Below are 15,215 nucleotides of genomic sequence, written 5' to 3'. Positions count from 1 at the left end.
GCATCAACCTGTGCATTGAGATCCGACCGTTCACTCCCCCCACGCTTCCCCTGCGCTCCCCCGTCCCAGAGGTCTTTCCTGTACTTCCGATACCCGGATCGTAATCCGGTGGGTCGCGTGGCCCAGCTATGGGCCCCGGCGCCTTCCAATGACAACAGTGGTAGTGGTTAACGGCCTCGGGTACCCTCGATCTCCTCCCCCCGGTTTCTCTTCCCCCTTTCTCGTGATAATATCTTCTATTCTCTCACCTACCCGCAGCCAGTCGCCCTCTTCTCTGCGCTTCGAGTTCGCGGTCGCGAAAACGACACTGCACGCACCAGAGGAGGAATACCTCTCTCTCTTCCGCGATCGCCGAAGGAGGAAGGAGAGAGGAAACGGGTGGAGAAAGGAAGTCCGGCGCCGCCGTTGCTATTGCTGCTGTCGGATGCGCTCGCAGGTCTCGGCCCCTCTCCTCTCTGTCTTGGATTAATTTGGGTTCCCTCCAGCCCGAGGATTCTGGCGTTCCCGTGCTCTAAAGTTAGTAAATGCTTCTCCTATATCGAGTGCGATGATTCCGATTGTTACTGTTCTTAGTAAAACAGGCTGTCTTTCTTGCCTTTCCTAATCCCTTTCCTTTTTGATCTTCCCCTTTCCGTCTCTTTCTTGTTCGATCGGAAATGATTTGTATCCGCCGCGTTGCTTTGCCCGGCGCGCGTATGCTTGCGGTGGAGTCTCTCCGGTCGGTGGTTGTCGCCCTCTTTTGTATGTAGTCATCTCGATCTTTTCAATTCTGTTGCCTGTTCTTCAAATTTATGCGTCAATCCTGGATTTTTGATTGAGGTGATTACGTGGGAGGGACGATTAAGCCTTCTTTTTCTTCTCTGCCGGTCCGGGTGCCTTTGGCTATAGGGCAGTGGGGGTTTTGTGGTTAGAGTTTGCAGTTTGTTGTCATGCTTCCGACGTTGTGCACGCTCCTCCCAATCGAAGATTTCTGAAATGTTGAGATTTCTTTCATTCGACGTTCTTTCCGAATTCATGTGTATGTAAAAATTGGGGAAGATAGTTCTCTGGAGGTTTCATTCTGCGGTGTAAAGTGGTATTTAATGGCATAGTTGGCTATCTTTCCTTAAAGAACATCGTTGCACGTCAGGAATTTCATTGTGGTTTCCCTCATCTTCTTCCCTCTGATGTATGAACTTTGTTAAGAAGAATGTGACCGATGGGTTCTTGGTCGGGAATTCGATTTTTGGAACTTAGGTCTTCATTTTCAGCTACAGGCTTCGTATTTCCGTTCTTTCATGCTATATTTCCCTGTATTTTTGGCCTAAGAGCTCATCTCATGTTGACCAATTCTTCTCCTATATAATTTTCTACAATGCATCTTAAAATATAGATGACAGTTTGGACTTGATTTTGCTGCCTTACCAGGGTTCGGCTGGTTTTCCTTTGTTGTGGAACACTTATTTATGAATAGATGAAACATGAATTTTGATCAAAGATCATTATGCAAATCAATAAACATAGTGCCAACAGGGCTTTGGAATGGCATGCAAAGGTGATATAATTTTGGAGAATTTAATGTGTTGGCTAGCACAGCCTTGTGGAATGGCATAGGCAAGTATTTCACAGGACTAGGATCAGGGTGGGTTGTGCTAGTGACCAAACCTTGCTTTTAACAGTTGAATTGCAATTGAATATTTTCTACCTTTTTAAGATCTACACAATCGACCGATCAGACCAGTACACTCATTACATATGGAATTTGAGTATACATATCCTGGCATTTCATCATAAGTCAATATTACTCAGTATCCTTCTGATCTTGGAGTATGATAATGGCAGTAACATCGTTTAACCTTGGAAAATTATGGATGAGTTGAGCTGCTTTTTTGTCTTTGCCTCTAGGCCTTGCTTTCAGTACTACTTTCATTTTTGGGTCATTTTTTTTATCCCTAAAATGAAGTTCATGCTAAATTGCGGTCTTGATGGACTGTGATTTTACCTGTAAAATATAGCTTAATTTTCCTTTCCATGACATCCTATGTAGCTTGAGAATGGGCATGATAAGCTGTTTCCAGGGTTTATGACTCATGCTGATGGTGCATCTTTATTTGTATGCATGTTTGGTTGATCGTTGTCTGTTTATTGCATGTCAATGAGAAGGGTATGTGCCTTGTGGCAATTAGCACGAGATTATCATGAGAAATTTTTGCATGGGTTAACTGGAAATATCGGTTTCATTGAAGAGTAAACAACTTTTTCAAGTCTTGTGGCATCTTCTTTTATTAGAAATTTAGTGATAATAGCATGAGATTATCATGAGAATTTTTGCATGGGTTAACTGGAAATATTGGTTTCATTGAAGAGTAAACAACTTTTTCAAGTCTTGTGGCATCTTCTTTTATTAGAAATTTAGTGATAATAGCATGAGATTATCATGAGAATTTTTGCATGGGTTAACTGGAAATATTGGTTTCATTGAAGAGTAAACAACTTTTTCGAATCTCATGGCATCTTCTTTTATTAGTAATTTAGTGATAATTTACATGTATTTTTTAGGAGACTTAATGATAGCAATCATAATGGCCTTATCTTCTGTATATTTGAGCAAATTGTTGGCTGTTTTATGGAAGAATTATCTTTCATGCACTTTGATTTGGGATACCATGAAGAAGTTAGTTTTGTCAATTGAAATGCAGTGCATTGGAAACCTCTCCAGTTGTAGCAATATTATTTAGAACTTACTAAACCATATACAAATATGTCTTGTCTACTGCATCAATATGTTCCTATAGTCAGTAAAAACCTACTTCGTAGACTATAGAATTGTTTTCACATTTTTTACTAATCTTTTTCCCAAAATAGTTTTTACATTTGAATTTTTCATTTTGTCCTATCATGTTAATAATATTCTTGTTTGCATGACATCCCAAGTATGTAGGTTCACTTTGGAGTTCCAAGCTGTTAAATCGCAATCAAAATACAGAAGGAACACAAATTCAAGTAACTATTGGTTAATTGATTTTATTTTTCAAAAATTTAATTCTCTGCTGCCAAAATTTTGAAATGAAAACCCTAAAGCTGTCATTGCAATAGTTGAATAAAATTGCACTCACTAATGATACAATACAGGTTTACCCAATTTCTTCGATTTTTTAAAATTATCTAGTCTTTTTTTAGCATTGATGAAGAAGCAGTTAATACAAAAGCAAGCACTATGCAGGCAAAATCTAATTTGCTTGATACAAAAGAATCATGTACTGCTCTTTTTCAAATTTAAAACTTCTTAGAGAACTCCTTAATTTGACAAATAGCCTAACATACACATTTTCTTAAAGAATATTTAACTTTTCAATTTTCCTCCATTGTGTGCTTGTGATCTTAGATATTTTGTTGACCTTTTCTGCTGTTTTAGTTAAGTGACATTGCTTATTGGTTTCTGTGCATTTAGTTAATCTCTTTGTGTATAGACAGGCACGATTGACAATGCCCTGTGAACATGGGAGGACAGACAGTATCTTCGAAAAGTCTGCAGACAGGAGAATCCGTAGTACCTTTAGGAGATCAATAGATCAGAACAATTACCAGTCTTGTTCAAAGGTTGGTGATTTTGTTGTGTGGAATATTGTTTTAAATGCTTCTTTTCATGTCATAGGTTTCTGACGATGCATGCACGCATTTTTCTTCAGGAATTCGGCTTTAGGAGTTCTGAACAGAGGTAATTTTGTTTTTGTCATCACATTATTTACCACCTTAGCCATGTTGACTTTGTTAGATGGACCACTCTGATCTCTGTTGAATTTTGTTCTCCCATTTGTGTTTGGTTCTTATTGATATTTTCAAAGTGGTCATACCAAGGCTTTGTCATTTTTTTATAAAGTTTAGGTGGCATTTATTTTTCTACATTTTAGATAAAATTATTAATTTCGTTCTTGCATTAGGTGGATCTCTATGGACTCAACTTTCCTTGTGATTCAAAGTCATATTACAATCAAGAAGGAACAAAGAATTTCCTTGATTCAAAATGTTTTAAACCCCTAGATAGCTAGTCTTTCCTGGATAATCACCTCTTGAGAGGCATAGTTTAAAGGATTTGGTATGCGGTCGGAGGACTCAAAGAAAGTACAAAGAAATGATATAAATGCTTGCATTTCAGTTAAGGATTACCATATTGACATATTGAGGTGTATTTATCAGCACATCTCGTGCATATAAGCTGTCAATGTTGGATGATGTGTTGGTGGAGGTTTTCCAATAACACTTATGCAATGCATTTAGTTTATGCTGATTGGCACGGGGCCCATGCTGACCAATTATCTGCATGAGGCATCTACAAGAGAAAGGAAATCTCTCTCTCCCTCTGTCACTCACTCTCTGCTGGACTCTCCCCAGTCATAGGATTCCTTTTACTCATGTTAAAGACTAAAAGACTCAGGAGTCCTTAAAAAGAAAAGTCGAAGACACTTGTTGAAGATTTTAAATGTCAAATACAGTACCATGCATTCATAATAACCAATAAATCATAGATATGTTATCTCTATGAAGGTGTAGGAATTTTTTAAAGGACCAGGCACTTGCTTTGTATCTGAAACTAAAAAAGCAGCAGGTGCATAAGTTGCTTGTTGACTTGGGTTGACAAACTTACTACATTTGCTCTCCTGTAATTCTGTTCTTTTAGAATTCTTTTTCAGATGTTTCAAATGCTGTCTAGTTCCTTATGTAATTAGTATTTGGTTTGCTCTTTGCAGCTAATCCTATACTTCCTACCTCGGTAATTTCTGTTTTTAACAGATGACAATGGCCTGTGCTATATTTTGACCTTTTATGTTTATCTTTCTGTATATATTATTTTTGCATTTTCCTTCTTAATTCAGAATGTGACATCTATTGATTCTATTCTACAATTGCTTGTCAGGTTGCCTTTATTGACAATCATTTTCCTTGACACTCATGCATCCAGGAAAGTGTCACCTTTTCCTTCACTCTTGCCAGGCGAATTTTGTAGAAAGAATTTTGAATCTATATCTTCCTCTAATATGGAAAATTCCAAGCCACCATCTCCACATGTGTTCAAGGATCCTGTGATGTTAAATTCATCTTGCATTTCCAGTGAGGCAAGTAGTTTGGACCAGTCTGACAGCAGGAACAAATTATCCAATTCTCTAGACAGTTCAACTACTTCTCTTCCTGGCTGCTTAATATCAGGTAATTCTTCTGGTTCAGTTTGTGATAACCCAAGTGCAGTTGGGTCAGATTTTTTGGTCAGTGCTATTCCAAAGGTGGACAAGAGAGTTAAAAGAAATTCACGAAAGAAAGGAAAAAAAAAAGGAAAGCAGTATAAACGAACTGCATCCAGAAAGGTTTTGACTGACTCAAATGTTCAATGTGAGGAAAACAACTATAGCGCATCTGCTTTTGAAACATCTGAAAGCAGTAGTCTATCTTCTTCAGCCAAACATGTTTTAGATATTAAATTGTCAGATGAGGCAACACCCCCTGATTTGTTGTTTACTGATGTCACTGTAGAGAAGGATGATAGCACAAATAATGTTGAATTCGTTGACTGTTCAACAACCTTATTGTCATGTACATCTTACAGCGATGAGATGGATGATTTTGAACCAGTTTCTTCACCTCAGATATTTGCTCGTGATGAATTCAGATGCAACACTACAGCTTATCTGGATTTATCAAGCACAATTAAAGATGCAGTAATGGTTCCATTTTCATCTGATGGGAGCACTAGAGAAGTAGTTTTTAAAGAAAACAACATTTTTCATGATAATTTCTCAAGCATCTCTATGGATAATTATAATTCCGTGGTTGATTCATCTTTTGATGGTTCTAACAGTGATATTGGCGAGAACTCTAGTGATGACACTGTGATGCGGTCACCTGTCAAGGATGAAAGTCAACCGAGTTCTTCAGAAGGTGAAATATTTTCACCTTCTAAAGAGCTTATACAACATGAATCCTCATCTCACACAACTGTAAATTTATGCAGTGTGAATACTGACATATCAAATAACTGTTACACCAGTGATGCCTATTTGTCAAATGATGTCCTTGATGCTTGCAGCAGTAATGAAAGAGCTGATTGCAGCAGTCAGGCTGGCAGCAACGATGACTTCCATCCTGTTATAGCTGGAAAGCGAGGTAGAAGGTCTAGAAGAATTATTGGCAATGGTAGTTTAAATGGAACAAACAGATATTTTACTGCAAACAATCATGGTCACACAGGTAAAGATAATAATTACTCCATATGGCAGAAGGTCCAGAAGATTGAAAGGAAGGAAGGTGCTTCTAAACCTAATAATGTCAGTGTTTTGTCTCCTCATGGTGAGGTTTCATCCAAGGAAACCAAGACAAAAATGAAACTTGATAAATTTGTTGGGCTAAAGCAAAAACAGTGTGGAACAACCTACAGATACCCTTGTCCAGATGATACATTTAAGATAGAGGCAAGCCAAGCAGCACCCAATTGTCATAAGACAGTTCAACCTCTATCTAAATCCGCAGTTGGAAACTCAGTAAATAGTGTGAAAAGCAAATCTAGTTCAGCTGTGAAACATGCAAATCAATGTAATATTAGTGGATCTCATACTGGTAAGAGTGACATGGACAAAGCGTTGAAGCATCATGTTCAGCAAAAAGAATGTTTGCGGAATTCATCATTCACAGCTGTTGATAAAGACCACAGCATAGGATTTAGATCACCTAACAATAGCTTTTCCCAAAGATGTTTGGCTAAGCCAACTGATGACTGTTGTCAACCAGAACCAGAGAAGGAAATACATGTGCATACTGAGGAGGCAACGCCACCAAGAAACACATGCAATGGAGTTTGTCTTATGGATTTGCCAGCTGTTCATAGTGAAATTGGCCAAACTCCAACAACAATGAATCAGATTGGTCACAGGCAGATTGAAGGTAATTCCGAAGTTGGTCCTACAAAGTACCGAGAATCTAGCAGCCTGTCAAGCAGTGCTGGGAATCTGATACAGAAGTGGGTCCCAGTGGGGAGAAAAGATTCCGTATATTCAGATACGGGCTATTTTGAAAAGGTTTCTATCACGGATGATGCAATTACTGATCGATCATATCCAAATGCTGCTGGACTGGTGGGTTCAAGTTTGAATAAATTATTTTCTGTTTCCAAGGATGGAGAATTCTCAAATCCTGGAGCTAGTAAATTGATCAAAAAGTTGAGCAGCTGCCCTCGTTCAGCTGAAGCTTCTGATCTACATGCTGAGATCAATTTCCAAACTCATGAAATGAAAGACAAGGAATTTAACAGTGTTGCAACTGAATTAGACAAGATAATACAAGCTGTTAATGATGCCTACAAATTGCAGACCATGGCAGAAGTTGTTCAATTGGTAACTGGTCGTCCATGTGCTAACTTCGAGAAATTTCTTTTTCTTGCCTCCCCAGTCATTAGAAAAACACAACATAGCAGAGGCTGCAGCAGTTGTTTTCCAGAACAACTAATAAGTAACTCTTTTTGCTGCCATCAGATTCCTAACATTGCCTTGAAGAGCATTTGGCAGTGGTATGAAGAGCCTGGCTGCTTTGGGTTGGAAGTGAGGGCACACGATTATTGCAATTCTAGAAGGCAACATAATGGTCGTTCTGAGTTTACTGCATATTTTGTACCTTATCTTTCTGCTGTTCAATTATTTGGAAAATCCAGGAGTGCCAGATATTGCAATAGGAGTGGAGAGGCAGCCATAACTTGTGAGGAAGATAAGAGAGAAAAATATTTGGGCTCTTTCCCAAACTTATCGATGTTATTGCCCCAACCTCTTAAGGACACAAATGCTTGCTTATCAGAATCATCTTCTTCTGCTGCAGAGGAGATTTTTGATAACAGCATTCACATGGATCATGCGGAGCTTTTTTTTGAATATTTTGAATCTGACCAGCCTCCTTGGCGACGTCCATTGTATGAGAAGTAAGTCATTATATTTTATAACGTTTTCTTTATCATCCGATAATTGATCAATTTTCTTATAGAGTATTTGTTTTTTGAATGTTTCCTTGGAACTTCTTTTTTTCTTTGTTAGCATTGCTAATATGCTTCCACCAGTCCTCCCTACCATCTCTGACTTGTTCAACACCATGCTTTAGGATCTCAAAAATAGAATCAGAAAACTGATCATCCTATGTTCCTATTATTTCTCCAGCAAAGCTTTGTTTTCCAGTCGAGGTAGATCATATGTGGGAACTATTTAATAACTGGTTAATATTTTTGTTGTAGAGATATATTGAGTCCCATATTGTTGCTTTAACTTGATCATTTTTCAAAATATTCAAATATTGAATCAGTTAATGGAGCACAAACTTTTTAGGACTTGATGCGTTCTAACATGGATGTCTTTTATCCTTGAGAGTATTTTCTGATGTATCTGCTGCAATGCATATTGTATGTTGGTCTTTATTGAAGGTTCTTTCAGGTCCCTTGTTAAAAGTGTTATTCAACTGATCTTGTTTATAGGGAACACATTAGTTGTGTTTCTCAGTTGATCTTGTTGTTTTCTAAGTAGGTATATCACATCTATTTTAAGCTCAGAATGCATGGAAGATGAGATTTGATACCAGTAAGAAGGTGCATAAAAGTCCTCATGAAGTTTGGCTGATAACTAGAAAATTTACTAACCATGCAACTGTTTCATGATGCCTGACTCACCATGGAAATGTGAATTACATTTTTTTTCATATCCTAAACACTGAGAAAAGAGTCTGATGTTTCGTTACTGTCTCATCTGGTTCTATTAAATGCGTACTTTCAAAGTTACGACTGTGAGATTATCTGAGATTTCTATACTGCTTTTTTACCCTGAAAATTAGTTTATATCATGAGTATATAATCCACGACTCATGTTGGAAATGGAACCAAGGATTCAGCAGTTTACTGAAAAGAAATGTGTGTAATTCATTCACTGATATAAGTAAATGGAAAAGCACACCACGTCTCTCCTTTTCGTGGATTCACCTGTAAGTTTGATAATTTCCAACATCTTTTCGATGTTCAGATGGCTTACATGTAGGTTGCCTGCAGGATCTGTACCTGTTGATCCCATGTCTAGTTTTGCACCAGCTGTGTTAGAGGTGCCTAACCTTTCTTGTCTCGTATCTATTTTTCTCTTTTAATTCAGGATCAAGGAACTGGTATCTGGAGATAAATTACCTGCTAGCCGCATATTTGGAGATCCCTTGAAGCTGGAATCTCTTAACCTGCATGACCTTCATCCTGCTTCTTGGTTTGTTTATTATAATACTCTTTTGGTTCAAAAATGATCGAACCTTTTTCAGACTGATTTCTACAATTAAGTTGTATTCTTTTCCTTTCAGGTACTGTGTGGCATGGTATCCTATATACCGTATACCTGATGGAAATTTTCATGCTGCTTTTTTGACATATCACTCTCTGGGTCATTTTGTTCATCAAAGTGCCTCGGCATGTGTTCCAGGTGCTTTCACAAATGTAGTTTCTCCAGTTGTAGGTCTGCAGACGTACAGGGATAAGGTACGTCTGCTCTGCATTTTTTATAATATTATTGTTTTGAACTCAAAAGACTCTTTTTAGATCAGAATGAGATTAAGGTAATTCTTTTGCACTAAATGTCAGGTTGAAGGCCTGCCTCAAACTGCACAATGCTTAATTGTGCTTTGTTATATTTAGCCATGATCGAGGAGGCTTCAAGCTGCCCTCATTAGGCAATGTAGCTTTAAGTTATTTTATTCATTTGTTCCTGCTGCTATTTTAGGCAACTGCTCTTGTTGTGAAGGGATGCACACAATGTAGAAAATTTAGGTATTGAATTAGCATCTGCATATCCACCATGTTATCATCAAACACATAAAATATTGATCTTGTCAAAGAAGCAATAACTTTATCATCAATAGAACCATCGATAGCTTATGCAATGCATATATCACATGCAATACCAATAAGGATCTAATAAAATATATAGTAGTGACTTAATTGTTTGCCTGTGGTTTAGTATTCAAACAAAAAAGTAAAAAATTCTAGCCGAAGAGTATAAGCACTTGCTTTTCTTTGACTATGTTTAGGTGCAGAGATGATGACAAAACTGGGATGTTGAAGAGGTAAAAAACAATTAAGCATTTGATTTTTTTGGATTAAGAATAGTAAGGTGCAGAGACCAAGACAAATGAGGAGGTTGAATTGGTGAAAGAATGTGATGAATAAAAAAGAAGAGAGAATGGTAAGCGATTTTGAAAATGGGAAAGAGTAGATGCTCTTTTACCCGCTGGGTTCTCTATGAGAAGCAGGGAGCTCATCTGAAAATTGTACTAACCGTAGAACAGAAAGGCCGGGGAGAGCGAGATGAAGAAACTACTATGGATAGCAAAGGTAGTGGATCCAGGAATTTTTTAAAAATATTTTATTTTTTATGTTTTAACTGTATTGTTGGCTATCTAATTCTTCACCTGCAATGTGCATTCTAGCCCTTGTTTGTCCTCTGGCCATGTTTTAACTGTATTGTTGGCTATCCAGGAAAACCTGCTCAATTGTTGCGCTTTTCTGTTGGCATGAAAATTTAGATAGACTCCTTTTTGGTTGGTCTTGATTATGATGACTATAAATCTGACATTAATCTTCTATACATGGTAAGTCTTCAAACAAGAAAATTTTAGTTCAAGGAGGAACTTGCCCGGAAATCTGTAAGGTTGGCTGGAGGAAGATCCATCGCCATATTTGCAATTCTAGTTCAAACTTGAGAAACGAACCAAAATTTCCATGACAGAAGAGTAGTTCAGTGCTTAACAAAGTAATTTGTACTTCTATTTGTTAAAGAAAAACACATTTGTGATACTGTGTTACCTGCTATGGTTTGTGTTAGTTCCCACAACATTGTTTCTCAATGTCTGCTATGGTTTGTGTAAGTTCCCACAACATTGTTTCTCAATGTGCATGCATGCTCTGAATGTAGGGGGAGAATTGGTTTCAGCCAAGGGATATGGATCTGAAGGTTTTCCAGTCTGAAGAAGCACATTTTTCCGACACCTCCGACTTATTGAAGGAGAGGCTGAGGACACTCAAGCAAACTGCATCTGTGATGGCAAGGGCAGTAGTTCATAAGCGCGATCAAAGATCTGCGAACAGGCATCCAGACTATGAGTTCTTTGTGTCACGGAGCTGGTAGATGGTTGTCCATCCTTCTCTCCAAAGATAATTTCTCAGAGCTTCTCAGAAGTTTTGTAACAATGCTAGAGCATAGTTTAGTGCTAACCCAAAGGGTTCTTTTTCCTTGTAATGTGACGTATGCAGGAACCCGATGTAGGACAGGAATTGCAAGATTTTGAACGTGAATTGTTGTCGTAAGTTCGCACACCCCTGATGTAGAACAGGAAATGTATGATTTTGAACGTGAATTGTTGTCGTAAGAGTTTGCAAACCCCCGATGTAGAACAGGAAATGTATGATTTTGAACGTGAATTGTTGTCGTAACTTTTACGCTGTCTGAGCTCTGACTGCAACTGATCTGTTCCTTGCCATCAAATCTGTAGGTTTGTTTTGGTTCATCTGAAGAAGTGTGGATGATGATATGTGAAAACCATCGGGAGTTCAGGATTATGTGGTGAATGCAGGTCCACAGCATACACGAAATGAAATGGACATGAACCAAATGCGATTGATACTGCATACTTCAATCCATTGAAGAGAGACTGTAATGTTAGCCAAGAACAAGGATTACTGAGGCAAAGAGTACGTGTACCCCACACAAGACTACATTACTAGCGAAGTTGGGTGATTCATCTCCTACTCCTTTGTGTTGCTACGAGTTGGATCAACCGTGTCATGTTATCATAGGAAGAACCGCCCGTCGCCATAGTTTTGCTTGCCTTCGCGGCGAATTCTATGGCTCTCCTCCTCCTCTCCTCTCCCTCCTCCCTTCCGTCCATTAACCGCTCCACAACCTCCGCAATCTCCTCCCTCTTGACCGCGGATCCCTCTTCCGCCGCTTGTTCCGGCCGCCGCATGGATGTCTTGACGCCGACCGCGACTCCGATCCCGACCGCATCCACGATCAACTTCTGGTTGAGGAATTGCTCCGCGAAGAGCGGCCATGTCGCCATCGGCACGCCCGCACTCGCGCTCTCCAGCGTCGAGTTCCACCCGCAGTGCGTCAAGAAACCACCCACCGCGGGGTGCGACAGGATCATCACCTGCGGCGCCCACCCCCGGATCAAGAGACACTTTGGGTCAACTCCCCCTTTCTCAAGCTTCTCTTGCATCCATTCCTCCACTGCTTCAACGCCGTTGATGGCCCAGATGAAGGGTCTGTTCGAGGCGAGCAGACCGTATCCCAGCTCCATCAGTTGCTCAGACGCAAGGCTGCCCAAGCTACCGAAACTGACGTAGATCACGGACCGTGGCTTCATTGAATCAAGCCAATCTAAGCACCGGCTCGCATCCACCGACAGCTTCTTACCCCTATCAGCCATGTCCAACCTCCCTGATCTATAACACAGCGACACCGGTCCGATGGTGCACACCTTCTTCCCCGAGGCCGCCGCTAAGCGCTCGGCATATCCTGGCTCCAGGTCGTCGAAACTGTTGACGAGGACACCGTCCATGGCGAGTTCGCCCTCTCGTACTTCGTTGCACATCTCCATGAAATGGGGCAACAACTGGAAATGAACTGGTAGTTGTTGCCTGGCGATCTCGAACTGAAATGGCAGGCCCGGGAGCAGGAAGGGCTCGGTCGGCGACGACGCGCGCTCATGGGGCCTGTAACGGTAGAGGTTGTGCATGCAAAAGAGTGCGAAGGAGCCAAAGCCGTGGAAGACGAAGCATGGAATGCCGAGCTCACGAGCAACCGCCGGAGTCCACGGGTAGTAGGCACCACAGATGATGCAGCTCGGGGCAAGCGCCTGCTCACGGAGCAGCTCCTCCAATGGCTGCCGCAGAAGCTTGGATCCGTCGTAGAGGTTCGGCATCATGTCGAAGGCAGGCAGGCTGTCCATGCTCTCGCAGCCCTCCGGTAGGCCCACCTCCACGGAGGGGAAGGGGAGGAAGACGAAGCGGATGGGGAGGCCAGAGGTGGCGATGTGATCGATGGTAGGTTTGAGCTGGGCGGCATTGGCCGGCGTCATCACGATGGTGACCGTGACGCCGCCGCGCTCCGCAAGCAAGCGGCCGATGTCGATCATGGGAATCGTGTGGCTCGTGCCCAGCCATGGGATCAGAACAAAGTGGAGGTCCCGACGACCGGCGATGCTGCTCTCCATGGCTGCCTGCCTTCGTTGTGCGGCGAGCACAAGGGATCGGCGAAGACTGCTTGCAAAACAAACGACAGACCGAGGTCACGAGTTCCAAGTAGCTTCCTTAATCGATGCATCACGGAAGCGAGTGGCACTTACCATTAGCGTGCGTCCTCTAATTTAATCTGTTTATTGTCGAGCTAATTACATATTATATTAGAACGAACACTAATAGCATAGTAAATTTTATACTTAAAAAATTTATATTAAGATCCTTATAATTCTGAAAATAAAATAAATAATCTTATTTATCATATTATCATCAACTGTATTGACAAAGAACACAACACGTGATATCAAGATCGGTATAAAAGTGGTAGATAAAAAGATAATTTTAATATCCTTTCTATTTCTAATAACAAATAGTTTGGTGAGTATGTCGTCCGTCATGAAGAGGAGCAAGATGAGATTGGATAGTCAACTAATACGAAAGCTCCCATGAAGAAGGGGAGGTATACTTGCCATGTCACTTTGTGTAGTGAGAGTGATTGCTATCGAGATGCTCAGTGTCATCACTGCCTTTAGAGGCTAACGGTTAAGAATGCAGCAGCTTTTATATTTCGACTCATGTGAAAAATCGTCATGCATCAATCGCTCGATCGTGTTCACATGGTGCACTATTGCACACAGGAGTGTTTCATGCCGTGATCCTACAACCTACACCGCCACTTGACACACTATCATCGCTTGTCGCCTGCCCTAGGGGACTGGAGAGAGCGAGGAGTAAAAAAAGGGCAAGGGAATGAGAGCTTGAGAGGGGGATAAGGGAAAGGGAATAAGGTCTTATCTCCTTTTTTTCTTCTATCTTTTTGGTTATGTGGGAACTAATTCAAAATTGAGTCAGACTTGGGCTCAATCAACTGGACCAGCTCCTCACTGAACCGATCCAACTCACGTGAGAAACCATCGTGCGCCTCTCACCGCTGATGCATTCCTCATCATTGACCTTTGGGCGATGGTAACATTGAGCCTCTGAATGATGGCGTTCAATTAGCGGAGGCTCCCATGAAGATGCATTCCTTGTGCTTCTCACTATCGGCCTATGATGCTTCATAGGAGTCTTCGCTTTAGTCATCCAACTCTATCCAGCTTTAGTCATCACCTCCTTCACGAAGGTCAGCTTTACTCATCCAACTCTATCCGGCTCTTCTCCATGGCACACTCACCAAACTACTCATCGCTTAAAACAGAAGAGATATTAAAATTATATTTTTCGCCATCACTTTCGTATCGCTCTAACATGTGGTGTCATATATTATGTTTTTCATCAAAATAATTGATGATGACGTTAGGGTAAATAAGTTATTTATTTAATTTATAAAATTAATAGGGATCCCAATATAAATTTTTTAAGTACAAAGACTATGATACTAATACGGTCTAAATACATTGGGTAATCTATAATTAATCCTTCTATTGTCTCTAAAAAAGGAGGATAATAATTGAAAGATATAAGAGAAAAAAAAAGAGTGATACGAGGAAGTCAATTATCTTTGAAAGCTCCCTACTAAAAAAAAAAAGAAGTGACATCAACCAATCATATATATAATGGAGAAGGAAAATAATATAATTTGTAGATCCATTTATTTAGCCCGTTTAGTGGTTTAAATATAAAAGAGAAATAAAAAAAATAAAATTATATCAAATCAAATAAATAATGTCTTCTTTCTTTCTATATGGGATAGAGATAAATCTTCACAATGGTATGTGTAACGCGACAATAGCAATCAATAAAGAGAAACAAAGGTTGACAGCACTACAAACGAGTTTCTTTGTCGGCAGCACCGTGAAACGGGGAGAAACATGTGCTTATGTGGGATCATACCTTCTACTTTATGTTGTGCTCTGTTTTGTGGGCACTTGAACACGGGGGGGCCTTCACATGTGCAAGCATCGTATGCGTTCATCTTTCCTCAAATAAAATAAATAAATAAACAAAT

The 15,215-nt window shown here is 40.2% G+C and overlaps 2 protein-coding genes across 7 annotated transcripts; one reads left to right on the top strand and one right to left on the bottom strand.

Annotated features, from left to right (window-relative positions):
- Window positions 1–236: 236 nt before the first annotated feature.
- Window positions 237–11,471, top strand: LOC103974329 (uncharacterized). 6 transcript variants are annotated; one of them, XR_010501449.1, is made up of 8 exons: window positions 237–436; window positions 3,454–3,579; window positions 3,669–3,697; window positions 4,895–7,933; window positions 9,138–9,242; window positions 9,334–9,508; window positions 10,057–10,360; window positions 10,941–11,079. XR_010501449.1 is itself a non-coding variant. In XM_018821801.2 (7 exons), exons 1-7 carry the CDS (start codon window positions 425–427, stop codon window positions 11,151–11,153), a joined length of 3,654 nt encoding a protein of 1,217 aa, XP_018677346.2. In that variant the 5' UTR covers window positions 239–424; the 3' UTR covers window positions 11,154–11,471. The 6 variants fall into 6 exon arrangements, 5 of the variants coding, with proteins under 5 accessions (XP_018677346.2, XP_065025180.1, XP_009387403.2 ...); XM_018821801.2 differs by lacking the exon at window positions 10,057–10,360 and having other exon boundaries at window positions 239–436; window positions 4,940–7,933; window positions 10,941–11,471; XM_065169108.1 differs by lacking the exon at window positions 10,057–10,360 and having other exon boundaries at window positions 239–516; window positions 3,450–3,579; window positions 10,941–11,471.
- A 292-nt stretch (window positions 11,472–11,763) lies between these two features.
- On the bottom strand, window positions 11,764–13,242 carry LOC135672093 (UDP-glycosyltransferase 73D1-like). Its single transcript, XM_065180549.1, has one exon. It carries the CDS (start codon window positions 13,240–13,242, stop codon window positions 11,764–11,766), a length of 1,479 nt encoding a protein of 492 aa, XP_065036621.1.
- Between the last annotated feature and the right edge of the window lie 1,973 nt (window positions 13,243–15,215).

The sequence above is a fragment of the Musa acuminata genome, chromosome BXJ1-4 (genome assembly GCF_036884655.1).
Source record: "Musa acuminata AAA Group cultivar baxijiao chromosome BXJ1-4, Cavendish_Baxijiao_AAA, whole genome shotgun sequence".
Classification (NCBI taxonomy): domain Eukaryota; kingdom Viridiplantae; phylum Streptophyta; class Magnoliopsida; order Zingiberales; family Musaceae; genus Musa; species Musa acuminata.
This window is presented reverse-complemented; position numbering and strand designations above follow the sequence as displayed.